The 19,675-nt window shown below is 38.6% G+C and overlaps 1 protein-coding gene across 1 annotated transcript in view; it reads right to left on the bottom strand.

The window, feature by feature from the left end:
- RP1 (RP1 axonemal microtubule associated) overlaps positions 1 to 19,675 on the bottom strand; it is a 629,473-nt gene that overhangs the window by 521,971 nt on the left and 87,827 nt on the right. Inside the window, 3 exon segments of the mRNA XM_036741155.1 lie at positions 6,257 to 6,434; positions 14,412 to 14,624; positions 18,775 to 18,951. Coding sequence (XP_036597050.1) covers positions 6,257 to 6,434; positions 14,412 to 14,624; positions 18,775 to 18,951 — 568 coding nt within the window.

Raw genomic sequence — 19,675 nt, 5'->3', positions numbered from 1 at the left:
ACAGCCAGGTTAATGACCCTCCTAAAAATGTAGGACTCGGATTTTCTCTACCTCCCGATCTACATTTAAAGCACACTCAATTCAATAAGTTCTGTATTTACTAAGTGCCTATTATGTGATGCTGCTGCTGCTGCTGCTGTTTGTCCTTCATTCTCCTAGAGGACCGTGACATTAGGAAGGTGATGCTGTGACGTGAAAGTGAATTGGCTTTAAGTGAGGGAGGGCTGCGCAAAGTCACCAGCGTCACTTTCTCCTCCAGAGCCATCTGGGTCCAGTGGCCAGATATAGAACAGGACAGCTGGAGATGTCTCAAGATGTGGTGGGGATCCTTGGCTTTTTCAAGCTAAAGTCCTTTACAGGTGAATTATAATATTATGTCTGTAATATATTACACATCATATATTATTTCATATACAATGTTATATAATGTATACGATACAATATAATAATATATTATATAATATAATAAATTATAATAATAAGGTCCTTAACAAGTCTCAGTTTGACTGAGGCAAAGCCTATTCAGTGATTAAGGCTTAATAAGAAGTGAAGCAAAGAATGGCCTCTTAAAGAAAATTAAAAATTTTTAAAAAATGGATCTGGGAGGGGAAGACCATCAGGGTTTCTGGCTAAAACAGAAACAACTGTTCAAGTGCTGGGCACTTTGCTAGGGAATACAAGGACAAAACAAAGTAGTCTCTGTGCTTGAGGTACTTATAGTCTCCGTGCTATTTTACACAGTCCAGCCATGCCTGGGAAATATCTCTAGAAAGAATGAAGTTCAGGCTCAGAAACTAAAGGAATTAGGGAAACAAGTAGTAATTTCATCTATTCATCTGATTCAAGGTTGGGACTTTGGAAGAGGAAGAAGGTGATCTTGGGAAGTAAGATCCTTGAAAATAGGGATTGAGTTGATCTTCATCCTTTGTTGATTAATCGATTGAAGTAAATAGCTAGCTATATCGATCCTGTTGAACAACAAGATTTGGTTTTCTGGCTTAAGATACCAGAATGATGGACTCCTTCCAAGTAGGGATTGTGGCACAGAGGATAGAGTGCTGGGCCTAGCGTCAAGAAGAACTGACTTAAAATTCAGCCTCAGACACTTAATAGCTGTGTGGCTCTGGGCAAGTCACTTAACCTTGTTTTCCTCAGTTTCCTCATCTGTAAAATGACCTGGAGAAGGAATAGCAAACCACTCCAACATCTTTCCAAGAAAACCTCAGTGGGGTCATGAAGAGTTGGACATGACTGAAAATGACTAAACAGAAACATTCTTTGTACGTAAGTACTCAGGACCTAGCCCAGTCTATAACACAGAGTGGGTCCTTAATAAATGCTTGTTAATTGATTGAAGTAAACAGCTAATAGATGGTATTGAAAACTAGGACATGGTTTTCTAGACTATGATATGATACCAAAATGAAATGCTTTGTCTGGGAACAGAGTCTTTCTCTGAGAGATTGAAGAATGGAAAGACTATGTTTGCCCTAAGACTTTTGGGCCTTATCAAGAGGGGTTTAAAACGTAATAGAGTGGGAAGGGGAAATTCCCTGATAAAAATGAAATGATATATCTGGAAGTCACCAAGAGTTTTGACAAAATCTCTTATATTGTTATAGAAAGAATGAAAAAAATTATGGTCTAGATGATGGCATAGTTGGGTAAATTTGTAACAGTTCTAAGAATTGTACACAGAGTACTGATTTGTAGATCAGTATCTAACTAGACAAGAGTATCCAGAAGGCTGTTGTTAGCCATGTTCTAGACCACATTCTTATCAATAATTTGACCAATCAATAAGGATTTATTAAACATCGACTATATTCTAGGCACTGAGCCAGGCATAGGAGATACAAAGGAAAAAAGGAAACAATGCCGGCTCTCGAGGAGTATATATTCTATTCCACTGAGGGAGATAAAATGTTCAGATTCAAAGACACAGAAATAGATCACATGTATCTTTTTTTTAGGAAGGCACTAGCAGCTAGAGCATCCAGAAAGACCTGATGTAAAAAGCAGAACTTAAGTTGAGCTTTGAAGAAAACCAGGATTCTAAGAGGTAGAGGTGAGGACAAAGGAAGTTCAAGGCATCAGGCATAGCCAATGCCAAGGCAAGGGTGTGGGATAGAAGTGCCATGTTTGAAAAATGGCAAGCCCAGTTTGGCTGAATAGGGTATGAAGGGGAAATATATATATATATATATATATATATATATATATATATATATATATATATATGAGATAAGTTTGGAAAGGAGAGGTAATAGTTATCTGCCACCACTTTGAGATGGCCATTTCTCCAGCAGGTAAAACCTTTGCCCATAGTGGAAAACTGTTGTGTCTGACTCTTTGTAATTCCATTTGGGATTTCCTTGGCAAAGTACTGGAGTGGTTTGTGATTTCCTTCTCCAGTTCATTTTATAGATGTGGAAACTGAGTCAAACAGGATTAAGTGACTTGCCCAGGGTCACACAACTAGGGTCTCAGGCCAGATTTCAAGATAAGTCTTCCTGATTCCAAGCCCAGTTTTCCAGCCAGCGTGCCACCTACTTCCCCTGTTCACAAGACAGAGGCCAATAATCCTAAAACTTATCCAAATTTTGCTTCCTGCCTCAGGGCTTCTCCCCCACTTTGTATCTTCAATAAACGATACTTGAAACTGCCTAACTAAATCCAGACTTAGAACCTTGTTAAACAATAATATCCATTCTAGTGGCACCTGATCTGGATTAGGGAAGTCTCCCTCTGCATCATGAAAAATTCTCCCCATGAGGAAAGGTATAATCTGTTAGATAAAAGAATTGAGATCCAAAAATATTTGGAGAGCTCAAGACCTAATCTAAAAATATAAAATGTCATAAGGATAAGTGTAAAGTCTTATACTTTGGTTCAAAAAATCAACTACAAATTATAGAATAGGGGAGATGGGGTTGAACAGTGAGCCCTATGTACAAGATTTAGGAATTTTAGTTTATTTGTGAGATCAGTGTATGCCAATGGTGAATTGTTGGGAAAAAAATTAATGTGATTTTTGTCAATACTCAGTGCTTTTTTTCTCAGGATGCATACCAGCAAATAATTGGTACATGCCAGAAAATCTGACCACAATGTACATTTGGTGATACATTATATATTTTAATCATGAAGCTAAAACAGAGAAATCAAAAAAAATCAAAGAAAAATTCATGTTTCAGGCCATTCAGACACATCTTCTTTTCCTTGAACTTGGTACAAAATATCTTATATCTTCCTCCTCTACTTCCTTCTTCTACCAATGCTATTCTACAGTAAGTAGGCACAAACTAGTATAGAGGGAGAAGTGAAGCAAAGTAAACAGGAGGAGAGAATGGAAGAAAGAAGCCTAGATAGAGCCCTGTGAGACACCCAAGATTAATGGGAATGACCTAGAAGAGGGTACAGGAAAGGAGACTGAGAAGTGATCAAATTGAAAAGAGGAGAACCAGGAGAAAGTGGTATCCCAAAAACCCAAAGGGAAGAGAATATCAGAGAGGATGATCAACAGTGTTAAAACCTTCAGAGAGGTCAAGAAAGATGAGGACTAAGAAAAAGCCATTAGATTTGGTAATTAAGGGATCATTGGTAACTTTGGAAAGAGTAGTTTCAGCTGAATGATGAAGTAGGAAGCCAGACTGTAGAGAGTTAACAAAAGGGTAAGAAGAGAAGTAGAAGCATCTATTGTAGGAAGCCTTCTCAAGGAGCTTAGCCGCAAAAGGAATGAGAGATATAGGATAAGAGTTAACAGGGACAGAGAGATCAAATGAGGATTTTTTGGAGGACTCAGAGACAAAGGCACATTTGAAGGCAGTGGGGAAAAAGCTGTTGACAAGGAGAGATTGAAGGTAAACAAGAGAGTGGGGATGATAGAGGAGGAAATATGTGGGAGACGACAAAAGGGAATGGGATCTTGTATGTGCAGAGGGGTTTGCCTTGGCAAGGAGAAAGGCCACTTCCTCCTATGAGAGAGGAGTGAAGGAGGAAATAGTAGCAGCAGGCATCTGGGTGACAAGGAGCACCTGTGAGAGCAATAGGAGAGAAGAGGAAGCTCTCCAAACCCTCAGTGAATGGATATAATTTTCTCTGAAATATGAGGAAAGGTTCTTAATTGAGAGGCTGAAGTGGAGAAGGGGGGAGTGGTTAGAGAGGTTTGAGGAAGAATGAAAAGGCTTAGAAAAGTCACTGTGTTCGTCACTGACTTTCAAAGATATAGAAATGATTTAATTCAATATAAGTGTCTCCTAAGTAAAGGGCACTGGGTACCGTAAATAAACACACACACACACAAATACACACACACACACATACACACACACAAAAGAGTCCTGTCCTTAATTGTATTCTTTATATCTGCTGCTTAACTGACCAAGGTCATATTTTCTTTTTTTTAAGTTCATTTATTTATTTTTAGTTTTCAACATTCACTTACACAAGCTTTTAATTTTCTCCCCTTTCCTCTCCTCCCCCCTCCCCAAAATGGCATGCAATCTGATATAGGCTTTACATATACACTCCTATTAAACATATTTTCACATTAGTCATGTTGTACAAGAAGAATTAGAATGAATGGGAGGAACCATGAGAAAGAAAAACAAAACAAAACAACCAACAAAAAAAACAAGGTTCTATTTTCAAAATGGTTTTCTTTTTTCTTTCCAATATTTCGTGTCACCACATTCTAGAATTTTCTGACGTATCAGACTGTTTTTGTTTAAAGTTCCTTGTATATGACTTAATTAATTCTATAAAATATGAACATAAATAAGTAAAAAAAAATAAAGCCACTGTGTTGAGTGGGAAAGTGAGACAAGTAGGGAGGTATGAAAGGCTCACTGCAGTGAGGGCCCCGCTGAGACTGCGTAACATATATCTATAGTGGACCTAATCATCATAGTTTCAGGACTTTGTCTAGCATTGTTTGGCAGCATGTGTAGGAGCTGAGGCAGCAGATGTCGTGAAGAACAGAAGAGTAGAGGACAATGCATTGTCAACTTCAAGTCATAGAATACTACATTCTTCAAAGAATTAAAGTTGAAGATCACTCAAAGAGAAATGGAGAGGCATGTGGAGGTTTGAGGGGAAAATAAGAGGAATGGAATGGGCAAGATGCCAAAAAAGGAATTATTTAGGGAGTGTGAATCACAAAAATTTGTGACTGGGAAAAAAATGATGGGCCAGATTCGCTGAGGGAGATGGTGAAACAAGCAATGGAAAGCCCATCCAGGTGCCACGTGAGAGAACTTAAGGAAGTCTTTCTTCATATTAGGTCGATCACCTGAAGCATGCCCAGAGAACAGTAGGGAAAGAGGGCATTAGTTTAAAGAAAGAAACAGGCGAGAGACAAAGGTAGGCAGATGAAGGTCAGGTAACAAGACAGAGGTCAATTACAATCCAAAGAAGATCTGAGAGTGGCCTCCTGCACAAGCTTGATAGCCTCCCCTGCCTGACACATAGTAGGTGCTTAATGAATGTTCACTGATTGATTTTTAAAAGGTCATTATCCCTGGTGGCTAGTTAAAACCCAGGAGTTCCTTCAATTACAAGCCCCAATTATAACCATCACTCAAGGCCCATATAAAATGTCATTTCCTCTTCTTTCACATCTGCCCAGTAAACGTAATCTCTTGTTCTTTCCCTTCACTTTTTGATCATATCTCAATATCTGGTATCATAGTAGACACCCCACCTTGCCCTTTAGTTATCTGTGTGTTTGGGGCAATGAAGTGGTGTGGTGGAGAGAGTGCTAAGCCTAGAGTCAAGAAGTCTAGAGTTCAAATCTGGGTAAGTCACTAAACCTCAGGCACTTACTAACCATATGACTGGGCAAGTCACTAAACCTCAGCTTCCTCAACTATAAGATGGGCATGATAATAGCACCTACCTCCCAGGGGAGCTGTAAGACTCAAATGAGATAATAATTGTAAAGTGCTTATCACAGTGCCTGACCCTGTAAGTGCTATATAAATGTTGGCAGTTATTATCATCATCTCCCCGACCAAAGTATATTCTTCTTAAGGGTAAGGAATGTGCATTATGCATTTTATTCCCTATAATTCCAAACACAACATGCTAGGAATATATACTATATTGACTTGAATGTGGATTTGCTGCAAAAAGAAAAAAAAACTCAGCAGAATAGACTTATTCTATCCTAAATATAATTAAATTCTTTGGTATTTCATAACATAATTTGTTGTAAATACTAAAAGGTTTAAATTTTCTTTTAACATCAACATACTTTGGATAACCCGTGGATAGAAGAAAACACTTGCGTCTTTAGTATAAAGAACTGGCCTCGTCTGACCATCCGGCAGAAGTCCAATGAACAGGCCTTTGCTTTTCACTGATTCCAGACTTATGGATCCATTCTCCAAGTTCTTCTGAATTTTAAAGTGACAGTCAAGATCTCCTGTGCCCTAAGGACAACATAATACAGTTTCATACATGTAAACCTCACAATGGAGAGAAAGGAATTTAGCTTAGATCTAACTGGCCATTTTCTTAAGTGTGTCATTTTCTCGACTCCTTGTTATAAACCAAAACATCTCCTACTCTATGTTTTACCCTACTCGTTCTTCATTTAGAAGACAAAGAAATCAAATATTCTGTGGCCAAGGGAGACTACATGTTACTCAGAGTGACTCTGAATCATCCCTCAAAGCTTTAAGTCACACAGGAGCATAAATTCAGGTGGGGTTTCAATTGGGATGAGACCATATCTCAGAATTACCTATTTCTTTGGATAAATAGCCAGATGGATAAAATATGAACATTTCAAATAATCCAACAGAACACTGAAAAAAGCAGATAGGAAAGCAATTCCTTCTATAAATGTATTTTTACATTTTCAAGTCAGTTAAATGTAACTTGTGCACCATCACTACTCCTTATAATGTATTTAATGTTTCCTTTACTATGACCCCTTAAGTTGGCTTTAATACTTTATTCCTATTCTTTTTAATCAATATTCATTATTCCCAATATGCATGGGGACCAGTTGGTATAGCAATGAGAAGAAAAATAAAGTAGGGGAGTGTAGTTGTGAGGGTCAAGAAAGACTTTGATGTCCTGCCTACCAATCAATGAGGACTGCCTTGTGGAAGAACTTCTGATATTTTTGCATTACTCTAGCCCAGGAGTGGGGGCACTTCTGCCTCAAAGCCACACAATGAATCCAAACTTCATAGAACAAAAATAAAAGGATGTGTTTCGTAAAATTTGGAATCAGTCAAAAGGGCTGCACCTGAGCCCTTTCACATACTATATATATACATATAATACTTATGCTTCCTTTCCCTCAGTCATCATTACCACCATCATTTATAATTCTAGTTGTGGCTACCACAAAAAAATGCTGTTATGAATACATGTGTATACTTTATACACATAAACACACATATAAACATGCATATAAAAGTATACATATCCACAAATACGTAAAGTAAATTTATATCTTTGACCTTCTTGAGATATATGTCTAATAGTGATTGCTTAATTAGCTTTTACTTTCTAACCCTTTAAAAAAGATGGCAACAAAGCTGGTGTCAAACTGAGAAGACCTGGATTCAAGTCCCACCTATGATCCATTATTGGCCATGTGATGCTGAACAAGTAACTTTTCCACACTCTAGGAAACTCGCTAAGACTCAAAGTTGCTGAGAAGGTGCTGACCTGCATGGATTAAGGGAGTTTCCTCACCCAGAACTTCCCTGTAGCCATGAAATCAGACATCTAGTACCTATTCCTATGCTTATTAATAATTGTTTACCTCTTATGTTGTAAAGACCAAAAGCAAAGTCTGTAAGTACAAAATAAGTCAGAAAGTTTAGGCTATTTGTGAGTATTTCAAGACAAAAAGAAAAAGAAATTTTATCCTAACCATGGTTGTTTGCACAAACCACTGGCCTGAATAAAATCAGGATTTTTAAAAATTGAACTCAGTAAAACATTGCTTGTTATCAACAGATGAGACCAAGTAATCTGTTTCACTGGATGTTTTGCTTTTCAACCAGTTCTGGGCTTATATAGAAATCCAACCTATCTGAATGTTTTGCATCAAAGTTATTTTTGGTCGACATTATCGGAAATTTTTTTTCAGTTCTTTGCATGCACAGAGAGACATTTGCATTTTGCACGTGTGGGCAGAGCCAGAAAAAGAGTGTGACCAGCACTGAGCAGAGTGGGAGAATCATTTCCTGGTTCCTACAAATCTATCCTCTTGTTTATTGCATGGATCGTGTTTTATTCTTTTTTTTTTTGATATGGAAATGCAACATTGATGATTCACATGTTACTTGTTTTTGTACTATTGCTTAACCAGTTCCTCTCCACAATATATCTTTGAGACTCTTTTCTCGAAAATAGACCTCATTCGGAACTCTGACCCATCAGAGTACATTTAAGTGCCTACATCACAGGCATTTCATAGTAACAGAAATAGAAATTATAGGATTGCCATCACTTAGCTTGGATGAAAAAAAATTGTATTTATAAGAATTTTAAAGTTGCTCCTGGCAGATACTTGCTATATTCCTAGCTACCAACATCTAGGTGGTGCAATGGATAGAGTGCTGGGCCTCGAGTCAGGAAGACCTGAGTTCAACCTCCAACACTTAAACTAGACAAATACACTAGCTGTGTAACCCTAGGCAGGTCACTTAACTGTGTTTGCCTCAGTTTCCTCATCTGTGAAATGAGCTGGAGAAGGAAATGACAAACCATTCCAATGTCTTTGCCAAGAAAACTCCAAATAGGGTCATGAAGAGTCAGACATGACTGAAATGACTCAACAGCAAAAGCTACCTACATACACCTCAGGTACATATCTCTCCCTTAAAGCTGGTTTTTTTTTTCCAGAATAGGAATATTTCTACAATTCTTCTCCCAATAAAACCTAAGCTTCTTCAGGACAGGCCTGCTTTCGTTTTTGTCTTTGAGTTCATAAGACCTAACCCAGTGACCTCGTATATGATGAGTATTTAGTCAATGCTTGCTGTGAAAACTGAATACAAGAAAATGATTGTGAACAAATAAGATTTTTCTTTCAGCAAATATCTATTAAGTATCTACCATATTCAAGGCACTAGGCATGGCCCCAGGGAGAGACAAAAATATAAATAAGGCTACCTCTTCAAGGACAAGCAACACGGATTCAAGTAAATCTAATATAAAATAGGAAAGAGAAGTACCAACAACTAGTTATGAGAGTTCAAAAGAGGGAAAGATTACTTCCTTTGGAAAGAATCAGAAAGACTTCATATGGAAAGAAGAGATGGGTAGGATATCAACAGAAGCATATGGGGACAGGGGAGGCAAACAGGGAAGGAAGCTATTTTTATAAGGTTGTTGTAAAGAAAGTATTTTGTAAACTGTGAAGCATTATTTAAATGTCAGGTTTGTGGGGGTTTGTTGTTATTGTTGCTGGATGCGGGATGGCAGCCTGTGATTTCATCTGTATGGTAAACTCCTTGTATGGAAACTACCTTTACCAAAGGAAACATTCCTAACCAAAACTAAACCAAACCAAACCATATCAAAACAAACCAAAAATTCCTAACTCATCAGCAACTTACAGTCCTAGAGAGTTGGCTGGGGCACTGAGGTAAACTGATCTGCTTAGTCACAGACAGTATGTGTCAGAGGCAGAACCCAAGTATTCCTGACTCCTTGACTGGCCCTTTGTCTACTATATCATATTGTTTCTCAAGTTATCATTAGTAATAATGATAACTAATTAATAATAATAGCTACACTTTCTATAGTGCTTTCATGTTTCCAAAATGCTTCACATTCATTTGATCCTTATAACAACCCTGGGAGGTAGATGCTATTTTACATCTGGAGGAACTGAGGCAGTCAGAGGTTAAGTGATTTGTCCAAAGTCACATAGCTAAGTAAATGTCTGAGACAGGCTTTGAATTCAATTCTTTATGACTCCAAGTCTAGCACACTGTTTCCTCACTATTTCTCCACCCCACTCCCCACCTTTTCTAATTGCCAAGACGTGTGGCTTTCACCTTTGTAAAATCTCTCTAATATGCCCCCTGCTCTCTTCTGACACTGACACAGGCCCTCATAACCTCATGCCTGTTCTACTGCATTAGCCTGCCAGTGGGCTGGCCCTCCTCCTTCCAATCCATCCGCCATTCAGGCACTAAAGAGATTTTCCTGAAATGCATGTCTGACCAAGTCAGGTCTGACCTCCTACTCAATAAATTTCAGCAACTTCCTATTGTCTCCAGGAGCAAATACAAAGTCCTCTGTTTAGCATTCAAAGCCCTTTATAACCTAGCCACCTTCTACATTTCCACCCCACCCACTACTCCTAACTGGAGCAGTGAGTGAATATAAGTGGTAGGCTGGAAGTCAAGAAGGCTCATCTTCCTAAACTCAAATCTGGCTTCAGATACTTACTGGCTATGTGACCCTGGGCACACTTAACCTCTGTTTGCCTCAGTTTCCTCATCTGTAAAATGAGCTGGAGAAGGAGATGGCAAACTTCACCAGTATGTTTGCAAAGAAAACCCCAAATGGGGTCAACAGAGCCATGAAGAGTCAGATATAATTGAACAACAATAACATAAACCTTTCCAGCCTTCCTAAACCTTACTCCATGACACACGCACTTCACTCCAATACTAGTGACCTCCTGGCTGTCTCACAAACAAGACACTCCATCTCTTGGCTCTGGCCATTCTCTCTGGCTCTCCCTCACTCCTGGGAATGCTCCCCCTCCTCCATTCCTGGCTTCCATGTCCTACAGGAAGCCTTCCTCAACTCCTCTTAATAGCAGTGCCTTCCCTCTGTTAGTTATTTCCTATCTATTCTGCATACAGTTTGCTTTGCATGTATTTGTTTGCATGTTGTCTCTCCAATTAGACTGTAAGCTCCTTGAGGACAAGGACTATCTTTTGCCTCTTTCTGAATCCCCAGTGCCTGGAACATAGCTCCTACTATGATGATGATGATTACTATACCATCTAGATGCTTAAAAAGCTATAATGATAACAACAACATTATTACAAGGGTGTCAATAACCACTAGCTGGCTGAAATATAGCCAAAAAAAGTCTAACATGGATACTTTGGAATTAGACAGGGCCTAAAAGAGACTTTAAAGCTTGCTGGACTGAACTGTGATAAGGTCCTAAACCTAATGGTTGCTGAGGGAGTGACATAGCATTGCATAACCATAACCATCTGAAACCACATGATTCCTCTGACTACAGATTATGGTGAAGCGTGCCACGTGACCTGTGGAAAGAGTTGTGGCAGAGCTAGATTCACTGAATTAAAGTTTCCTGGGAAGCTAGTCGATAGAGCATTGGACTTGCAGTATCAAAGTCCTAAGTTCAAATCTAGCTTTAGATATTTATTAGCCGCATAACCCTAACCTCTCTGTGCATCAATTTCTTCATCTGTAAAATGGGGATAATAATAGCACCTACCTCCTAAGGTCTTTATGATAATGAAAAGAAATAATATTTGTCAAGTGTTTTGAAAACCTTCAATTGCTATTTAAATGCTAGATCGCTAATCCTTTGCCACCCCCAGGCCTCAAACTATTTATCTCGTGACAATCTGAAAGTCCATAAAAGGAGTAGACAGGGTTTACCAATGGGTTGGGAAACACTGATCACTAGGAGGAAACCTGAAGAAAAAAATGTTGGAGGTCCTAGAACTTGTCCATTGTGTCTCCCTCCAGAATGATCGTTCTCTCTAAGGATTCACATCTTTACATTCCTGCAAAATGGCATCTCATCTCCACGCTGAAACTGGTTTCTTCCTAGTTTTATTTGCACATTTTAGGCTAAGCAAACTCTATTCGTGATAGGTTAAGACAATACTGATGAGAAAAGTATGTTGCTCTGGAATCCCTGGGATACATCGGAACACCACTGAGTTAAATGATCATGCTCCCTGCTGTAAGCCCACCCACTAAGTCCTGAAATATGGAGCTTCTAAGGTGCTTATATGTGGTAAGGGCATTGCAGAGGGAAAATGACATGATGCGGAACATACCTAATGTCCCTACTCTGCCAGGAATGTGGTTTTCTGTTCACTCTCCTACACGAGCACTAAGTTGCATGTGCCTCGATGGTCCAGGACAGAAAAGATGTAAGTTTGTTTAAACAGATGTGGTAAATCAGGAATTAGTATGTAGTGGTATTAGTCCCACATAATAATAATGACATTCAAGGCTCATCACTAGAGAGATGCTGTTTCCCACTTTTATGAATACAGCTAGGATTCTGGTAGAGGATATATATAGGCAGGATAAACCCTAGCCAAAATTTTTTCAAATTTATTTTATTTTTAATTTATAGAATGAAAAAAGCATTTCTATAACATAGTATAATTTTTAAAAATGTCTAAACAAGATTGCAAATGAAACTGCAAATCTATTATGACAATTTGATATTTCTTTTATAATAAAGTTATCATATATATATATATATATATTCCTTTTTTTCTTCATCCCTCTCCCATCCACCCTAGAGATAGCTACCATTAGACACAAATAGATATGTGTATGCATATATGTGTGTATGTGCCTGTATGTGGGTGGGTGGGTAACATTATTCTATATGTGCTTCTATTTATCAGTTCTTTCTCTGGATACAGATAGGATCTTTCTTCATATGTCCTTTGTTGTTAATTTGGGTATTTATAACACTCAGAATTACTTGTTTTCTCAAACTCTAGCATATATTGACCTCCAGGAATTTCTATAGGACTTGTCTTTGGTATTCTCCCACTTCACATTTCAGTATCCTTTTTCCCTGGCCAGGCCACTGATTCTGCCTCGGTGACTATACTGTGCCTCATCTACCCTTTCATAATCCTCTTTGAATATGATGATAGAGACACATAGCATGATACAGGAAAAAGCACCAGACTTGGAGTCAGTAGAGACCAGGGTTGAAATATACCTCAATCACTTACTAGCTGCCTAAACTGACTTCAAAGGGTTATTGTAAAGACCAAATGAGTGATATCTTGGACAGATATTCATCAACTTGGAAAGTGAACTAGACCAAGACTGAACAGAAGGAAAGTGATCTGGATTGTATTTGGGAAATTACATAGTATTTTTAATGAAGTTGAGCTTCTCCCTGAAACAAAATGCCCATTACTTTATAACATCAATTTTCTTCCAGTGATAGGTGTGAGTTATGAAATACTACAATATCCAAATAATTAAAGTTATAGATAAAGCCCAAAGGGCAATGGAGAGGCACATATTTGATGAGAGCAGATTTAATGTGTTGCCAATGAAGAATTATGCAGAAGAAGCAACATAAAGATATCGTCTGGCCAGAGAAGGAGGTTGGCTAGTCACATAGTGAGAACAAGAGATAATTGATGGATAGTCCAAGTGTTCTACTTGTACTCATGAAATGCCAAGAATCTTGAAAAAAAAAACCCAATATATTGGGAGCTCCTCCTCATGGAGTACTTACTGGAGGACATGGATAAGAGTCACACAGAATGAGAAGGCATGGATGGGTTACAGTCTGCACCTTGGGGGAAATACCTACCTCAGTGGGATCATAGATTAAATGTAATTTTATAGAACATAATACAATGAAAGTTTATAGTGTTCATTCCTCCCAGAGACATTTACATTTTAATACATTAATTATCAATATGGATCTTAAAAGTGTGAATGAAACTATCCTCTTCCCTAGACTAACTAATTAGTGGGCTCTTACTATGGACATGGAAGAAGGCCACGTAGGAAAAAGTATCATTTTGCATTTTTCGCTCTCCACGGCAACTCATGAAATACTGAATCATCCCCTAGTGCCCAACCTAAAGGTTATATATCTTTCTCTTTAGCTAAGGAGGTCCTCAACAAATACAGTCTATCACCAGTATCATACTCAAAGTTTTTTCCCAACATGGCAGAACAATACAGAAGTTTTTGCCCATGAGATATATTTTGCAAGAACAAAAAGAGGGTTACCACACACCACAATAAGACATAGGAGTAGTGTTTTTGTGGACATTTGCAAACAAAACAAAACAAAAGTTATTGAAACTCAAAGGGAAAAAATCTAATGGTAGCATTTCAAATGTATTCAGGGGCCTATTTGGTGACAAGGATAGCCTTCAAATAAGGCAATATCTTTGTCACCAAACATGGCCCTGCTGTCAAATAAATGGCTACTTACTATACATATTTTTAAAGCCAATCATAATTACTGACAATCCTATAAATAGCTATTAAGTCAGAAAACATCATTTATATATAAAATTTGCATGCCATCCTCCAGAATACTCATGACTTTAGAAAGAAAGAAATAAAAGACCCTAAAACACCATCTTCATTTCTATTATTGGCAAATTACTTTAACATTTGCTGAGAAAAAAATGAGAGCAGATGCTTACTCTTCCATCACATTGGCCATTCTTGATCCTGAGAAACATTCTTGGATTTTTCACACTTTCAAACATGCAAACCCCAGAGCTGATTTTATGCACTTTCCAGTGGGATTCTTCAGACTGATTTCCTGCACCAGTGCAGCTCCCATCCGACCGGAGGGTCAGTGCCTGGCATAAGCTGGTGGTGAGCAGAACTACTGCACTGTTGTGGAACACACCCTTTAAAGAAATTGATAGAAGGTTTAAGTATTAAGTAACAGCCTCGTTCTTCCTTTTATTGTCTAGGATTACCTATTCTCTGGCAAATATTCCTGATCTGAGCATCTTAGGAAGAGTAGAATGATATAGCCAACAAGAGTGGTTAAATCTTTTTTTTTTGGAGGGGGGAAGGCAGGGCAATTGGAGTTAAGTGACTTGCCCAAGGTCACACAGCTAGTAAGTCTGAGTGTCTGAGACCAGATTTGAACTCAGGTCCTCCTGACTCCAGGGCCAGTGCTCTACTCACTGCGCCACCTAGCTGCCCAAACTTCCTGTGTGACTTTGTGCAAATCATTAACCTCTCTGGACCTCAGTTTTCACCTCTAAAATGAGGAGTAAACTGAGGAGCTTATGAAATATTCAGAAAAACATGGGAAGACTTATACGAGCTGATGCAAAGTAAAGTAAGCAGAACCAGGAGAAAAAAAAATCAACACAAAGACTACAACAATAGAAAGAGAAAGAATAACAAAACAAAATTGGATGCCACATAATTATAATGGCCAAGGTTAGGCAGACTTGGGAGATTATAGATGTGGAATGTTGCATATGTTGTCAGACATGGTGAGAATTTTCATTTTGCTAAATTGTTTTTTTTTTTCCTTTTTGAATCTTTGGTACTAAAAAAAAAAAAGCTCATGGTAGGGGAGGAGAAAAGGCTGTATTTGGAAAGAAGTAATATAAAAAATCCATCACTGAAACCAAAAAATGGAGGAAAATAAGTTAATCAATGGTTATTACAAAAATAAAATATCTTTAGGGGGAAAAATGAGGGTGCTAGACTAGATCTCTAAGGTCTTACCCAGATCTAAATCTACAATTTCATTATCTGACCAGGAGACAATGGTGGACACAGGAGCAAAAAAATTTGTTCTGAAACCACAAACTGTATATGTCCAATCAGAGCAAGAGTAGCCCTTTTTATTCAACCATGTCTAATAAATTTTAGCACCAGTCAAGAACTTCACAGGATTCCTTTTACCAACATGCATACCTACCCAGAATGAGAATAACTGATACGCAACAGCCATATGATGCTGTCATTGAGCCAGAGGAGAGGATGAAAGCTTCTAGCATTTGAACTTTAGGAAAATGAGCTTCAGCTCTCAGTTCCAAAATCAATTGTCTTTAATCAATATGTTGTTCTCTTCATTGAGGAATTACAGCAGACATATGGTGCCAAGATGGCAGAGTGAGGAAGGAACTCCCTGGAGCCCTGCCAAATTCCCCTCCAAAGAACTTGAAAGCTGCCTCAAAGGTGATTTAAAATCAGGGAAGTAGCTTACCAGCACGGTAAGAGAAATCTGGGGGCAGCTAGGTGGCAGAGTGAGTGGAGCTTATTGGCCCTGGAGTCAGGAGGACCTGAGTTTGAATTTGGCCTCAGATACTTGACATACTTACTAGCTGTGTGACCTTGGGCAAGTCACTTAACCCTAATTGCTCTGCCTTCCCCCCTCCAAAAAAAAAAAAAAAAAAGAAAAGAAAAATCTGTCTCACTGTGGTGGGAGGAGATTGAGGTTGGAGAGCAGCAGGACAGGCTGCACAATAGGGGGCCTGCATAGAGGTCCTGAGCCCCAGGGCAATCACCATGGAGGTCCCACCCCCAGCACAGGCAAAGCTTCACTCCCCTTGCAGACCAGTAGGGAGGCCCTGCTCCCAGGGTCAGTCAGCAGCAAGACCCCACCCCCAGGGCTGGATAGCAGTGAGAGCTTCCTCCAAGGCCATTCAGCAGAGAGGACCTGCCTCCATAGCTACCCAGCAGTGACACCCTGTCCCCGGGGAAGGCCGGCAGCAAAACCCCACACACTGGGGAGGTCAACAGGGAGGCTTCACACCCCCCTTCAGTACAAACCAGCAGAGAGCCCTCCCCACCCCAGTGCAAGTCAGTAGCTAGGCCCTGAGGCCCAGTGAAAGCCAGCAGTAAGGCCCTGAGCCCCAGTGTAAGAAATGGGGGACGGTATAGGGGCAGAGTCCAACTCTGAGATTAAAAACACCAAGCTGCAAAATAGGCAGAAAACATGAGCAAAAAAAAAAAAAAACAAAAGAAAGAAAGAGAAAGAAAAGAAGAAAGAAAAGAAAAGAAAAGAAAAGAAAAGAAAAGAAAAGAAAAGAAAAGAAAAGAAAAGAAAAGAAAAGAAAAGAAAAGAAAAGAAAAGAAAAGAAAAAGAACTTGACCATAGAAAGTTAATATGGTGACAGGGTGGATAAAGGCACAAACAGAAGACAACAGTATCAAAATGGCTATATGTGAAGCCTCAAAGAAAAATATAATTTGGTCTCAGGCCCAAAAAGAGCTCCTGGAAGAGCTTAAAACAAAGGATTTTCAAAAGCAAATTAGAGAAGTAGATGAAAAATTGGGAAAAGAAATTAAAAAGAATCATGAAAAAGGTAAAAGAAACCCCAAAAATGAAAAAAAATGAAAAAAGTTATACAAAAATTCACCAAAGAAAACAACTTAAAAAAATAGAATTAGTCAAATGGGAAAGGAGGTACAAAAGCTCACTAAAGAAAATAATGCCTTAAAAATTAGAATTTGGCAAGTGGAAGCTAAAGACTTCATGAGACATCAAGTTACAATAAAACATGGTCCAAAAAAATATAAAAAGAAGGAAATGTGAAATTTCTCATTGGAAAAACAACTGACCTGGAAAATAGATACAAGAGAGATAATTTTAAAATTATTGAACTACCTGAAAGCCACAATTTTAAAAAAAGAGATGCCTGGACAGCATCTTAGAAGAAATTATCAAGGAAAACTGCCCTGATAGAGAACCAAAGGGCAAAATAGAAATTGAAAGAATACACTGATCACAACCTGAAAGAGATTCCAAAATGAAAACTCCCAGAAACATCATACTTACCTGACAGTCAACTGGAAATCTAGAAAATTCCCACCACACAAAGCAAAGAAACTTTTTTGAGATTTTTAGTGGTTTTTGAGGGAAAGAAGGCAAATTTGGTTCCAAAACAAATGCTCTGCTGCCTATAACTATTTGTACTGATTTATCCACTACCAAGCCAAAGAATCATGGAATTTTAGAGTTGAATGAGACCTTGGAGATCATTAAGTTTAGTCCTCTCATTCTACGCACAAAGAAACAAGGTTCAGGGTGGTTAAATGACTTATAGGGATTTCAGTCAGTTAATCAACTAGAAATTATCAAGCCCATATTATGTGCCAAGAACTGAACTAAGTGCTGGAAGCATTGTGCTAAGAACTGAAACTTTATAGGTCATTCAGTGAAACCTCATTTTTACAAATAAAGAAACTGAGGCTGAAAGACATGAAGTGAGTTGCCCAAGGTCACATGGGCAATATATGACAGAGTCAGGCTTCAAATCCATACCCTGTGTCCCAGAGTTCTACGCGTTTGCCATTGAACCATGTTCCTGAAAATAATTAGTTACTGAAACTAGTTAGTAGTAGAACTAGAATCGAAGTTTCCTGAATCTAAATCCAAGCCTTTCCACTACAGTCACCACATCCACACCCCTAAAACAACATTCTAATGCACTGCAATAATATTTCATAGCCATATATTGAAACACTTGTCAATTTTCAGGGTAGTTTTGTCTTGACAAATATACAGGTCTTAAACTTTTTTTATGATATTTTTATACTTAAGTTCAAAAAGACTTAGAATGAACCTTAAATTTGTTACTCACCAAGTTTATACAACATGAAAAACTTTAAAGATTCTGATTCGATGAAAAACATGGAACCTACAAATCTGATAAGCTTTCAAATTTAGATTCTCCCATCTCCCCATAATATCCCGTTTTAATTCCTTTAGTCGTAATTCTAATTTTTAGCTTCTATTAGAGGGGGCATTACTCTGATCACAATTCAATTATGTGCTAACCTCTTAGCTCTGTTGTCTTCAGCCAATGGATGAAAAAGAGCAGAATTTCCTGGGAACACATACATTGGGTAGCACATATCCCTAAATCCTAGAAGTTTATGCAAAATATTATGGCAGGAGACATGAGCGCCACCTAGTGGGAAACTTTCTGACTTCTACAAAATGATTTTAATTAATGAAGGTTTTCTTTAAATTTAGGAAGGTAAACCATTGTTACCATTTCTTCAGATCACTTTCCTCCATCTTACCTTAGCATATATCACAAATTCTTTGGAGAGCCCTGCATAGCTGTCCGTTGATTCATCAGCTACTTTGCCTTGACTATTGAAAGCAACTGTGTGACCAGGGACCATGACTGATTCCAGAATGGTGCAACGATTGGGCAGATAGATCACTCTTAGCTCACATGAAGCTCCACCACTGGCCTAGGATAGAAAACCTTAAATTAGTAAAATGAAATAAATTAATGGACTAAAATCTATGTGGTGATCTGTAGCATACAACCTGAATCTAAGCCCATAAAGGGTTTGTTTGGTTTTTTTTACACTTTTGTTGTCCAATAGTAATATAATTGTTGGTGTTGTCCATGACATGGCACCGTCTTCAAACATACCATTCTTCCGCACATCTGAGATGCGTGCATGCAGGGCAAGTACAGCATGGCACAGGACAGCATGGGATATTCAACTACCTCCCGGCAGCCCCCACAGCACTCACATCAGAAGCTGAGCTGCATCTGAATAATGTCAATGCGCTGTTGCTAAGGCTGCAGGACTAACCATGCAGCCCTCTGCCTGGAACCTGGTATGGGCTGTGTGAATGTACTATTCAACCACACCTTCAAAATGTCCAATAGCCAAGTTCTACCACTTTTCACAGATTGGAGTAATGGCTCACAAATGTTACCTGTGCTGGAGTTAGACTTGAAAAGGAAGTGCTAGCACAGCTTGTGTTGTGGATATGCTAATTCCATAGTTTACTTGACATGGTTCAGAATGACCAATGCATTTTTTCAGTGACAGTCTGTAGTAGCTGAAGCTGTGAAATGTGCTAGGGGCAGGCATTCCTTGTTGTATGTGGTAAATTCTCTTGATGTAACCAGTAGTATGCAAAATCCTTTAACTGGTACTTGAAGCATGTTAACAACAA

Source organism: Trichosurus vulpecula, chromosome 1, assembly GCF_011100635.1.
Source record: "Trichosurus vulpecula isolate mTriVul1 chromosome 1, mTriVul1.pri, whole genome shotgun sequence".
Classification (NCBI taxonomy): Eukaryota; Metazoa; Chordata; class Mammalia; order Diprotodontia; family Phalangeridae; genus Trichosurus; species Trichosurus vulpecula.
Note: the sequence above shows the minus strand (reverse complement) of the source record. Positions and strands in the feature narration are given on the sequence as shown.